This window comes from Condylura cristata, unplaced genomic scaffold, assembly GCF_000260355.1.
Source record: "Condylura cristata isolate star-nosed mole 26May11 unplaced genomic scaffold, ConCri1.0 scaffold00076, whole genome shotgun sequence".
In the NCBI taxonomy this organism is placed as follows: Eukaryota; Metazoa; Chordata; class Mammalia; order Eulipotyphla; family Talpidae; genus Condylura; species Condylura cristata.
Window position 1 is genome coordinate 239727 of NW_004567177.1, and position 1845 is coordinate 241571.

At 73.7% G+C, this 1845-nt stretch overlaps 1 protein-coding gene across 1 annotated transcript in view; it reads right to left on the minus strand.

The window, feature by feature from the left end:
- The window catches only part of THBS2 (thrombospondin 2), a 41042-nt gene that overhangs the window by 16466 nt on the left and 22731 nt on the right, over positions 1-1845 (minus strand). Inside the window, exons 2-4 of the mRNA XM_012734838.1 lie at positions 1466-1606; positions 869-965; positions 9-162 (exon numbers count right to left, since the gene is read on the minus strand). Of these exons, the coding sequence (XP_012590292.1) occupies positions 9-162; positions 869-965; positions 1466-1606 (392 nt within the window). The remainder of the gene's footprint in view (positions 1-8; positions 163-868; positions 966-1465; positions 1607-1845) is intronic.

The following is a 1845-nucleotide window of genomic DNA, read 5'->3' on the forward strand; positions in this document are numbered from 1 at the left end:
GGTCGCACTGGCCCAGGCTGCAGGCGCGCGTCTGGATGGACGGCCCCGGGCAGCTGCTGCTGGTGGCGTCGCAGGAGCGGCCCCTCTGCTGGGTGCCGGGCCCGCAGGTGGCCGAGCACTCGGTCCACTCTGCCCACGGGGACCAGCCGTCCTCACCGGCTGCTGCCGGGGACAGAAAAGCCAGCGGGCTCGGCACCGGCCGTCACAGCAGGCCAGGCCCGGCCCAGGCCCGCAGAGAACCAGCGAGAGGTGGCCAGACGGACAGGTGGACAGGCAGGACACGGGCAGAGGGTGTGTCCGGCACGGGCCCAGCCCCATGCGCGGGGGTCTCCCGGCCCCTCCCCCGCTCCGCAGCGCTGCGCCAGGGCCGGTCACTGGCATGGGTCCCCAGTCGTGTCCGGCGGGCCGAATGACAGGAGACCCTGCCCAGGAGCTGCTCGGGGCATCCGCCCCGACCAGGGTAGCGGCCCCAGCAGCTCTCCTGTGCTGGGACGGGTGCCAGGCGAGCATCCACGCCCCCACCCCTGCACTGTCCAGGCCGTGCTGACCCATGGCCGGCCGGCCGGCTGGGAGGAGCTGGCTGTGCCCGCGGTCAGCATGTGGTGAACCCAAAGCCCAGGAAAACGCCTCTCGCGCGAGAGCGAGGGTCATGAGGGGTCGGGCTGACCCCACGCCCGTCCTGCACCTCCGAGGGCAGGAGGCTGCCAGGCCCGGGGAGAGGCTTTCTCCGTCCCCGCCTTCTGCTGGGCTCTCCTGTCCCGCGGCGAGGACACCCCTGCCCGAGGCCCCGCGCCGGCCTGGGTGCCGTGAGGGCGGCGCCGACAGCCTGCGGCCGCCCACCCCGAGGGCCCCCGGGCCCCGCACTCACCGAGGGCGCAGGACGGGCAGCACTCGCCCTCCACGAAGGTGGGGTGGGTGCAGGCCACAGCCGGGCACGTGATCTGGTGGCAGACGGTCTTAAATTTCTGCAAGGAAGACGGGTGTCCACGCCCTGGGCCAGGCACTGACGGGTGGCCGAGTCGCAACTGCGGCCGGGGGGACGGCGTCCACCCTGCCCCTCACCCCCCACCTGGGCAGTGGTGCTTGCCCTGCCCCCCCACCCCAGGGCTGGCCGCTGCCTGCAGGCACCCTGGGGGAGGGCAGGAGGGGCAGGAACTGCCCTGTCCAGGGGCCAGGAGATCCTGTCCGCCGGGCACGAGGCGCTCACAGCCGGGGAGGGAACCGGCACCCCCGTCTCTGCCCAGAGGACGGACGCGGCCCCCTCCGGGCTCACCTTCCTTCATGGCGGCGTGCAAGCGCCCGGCCTCCCCGGGCTGACCTCTCCAGCCAGGACAGGCCGCGCCTCGGGGCAGGGCCCCGCCCTGGGGAGCACCCACCCGCCCCCACGGTTAGACCCGGCGGGAACCCCCCAGGCGCCACCTTGAAGGACCCCACCCCCCAGGACCCCACCCCCACAGCCTCCCACCTTGCAGGTGCACTTGGTGCAGCTGTCCACTACCCAGGTGGCATTCTCCGGGAAGATCCGGCCGTCCTGCCAGCAAGCGGACATGTTCCTGGTCTTGTGTGGGCCCCCGATGAGCTCCCAGAAGAACTGGTTGTCGCTCGACTGGAAGACGCAGACCAGGGGCGCTCAGGCGGGCAGCCTCGCCGCGGCAGAAGGGCCCCGGGCACCGGGAGTGGGGCCAGGAGGCCCCACGGGCTGGACAGCAGGGCAGCGGCGCACGGGGGCTGATGGCGGCCGCCTCTGCCCGCTCCCCAGGCGCCCGGCCACTCCTGGACACGGGCAGCCTCTGCCTGTTGCTGGTCGCGGCGGGGACACACAGGGGACAGGGCCTAGGCTCTGGG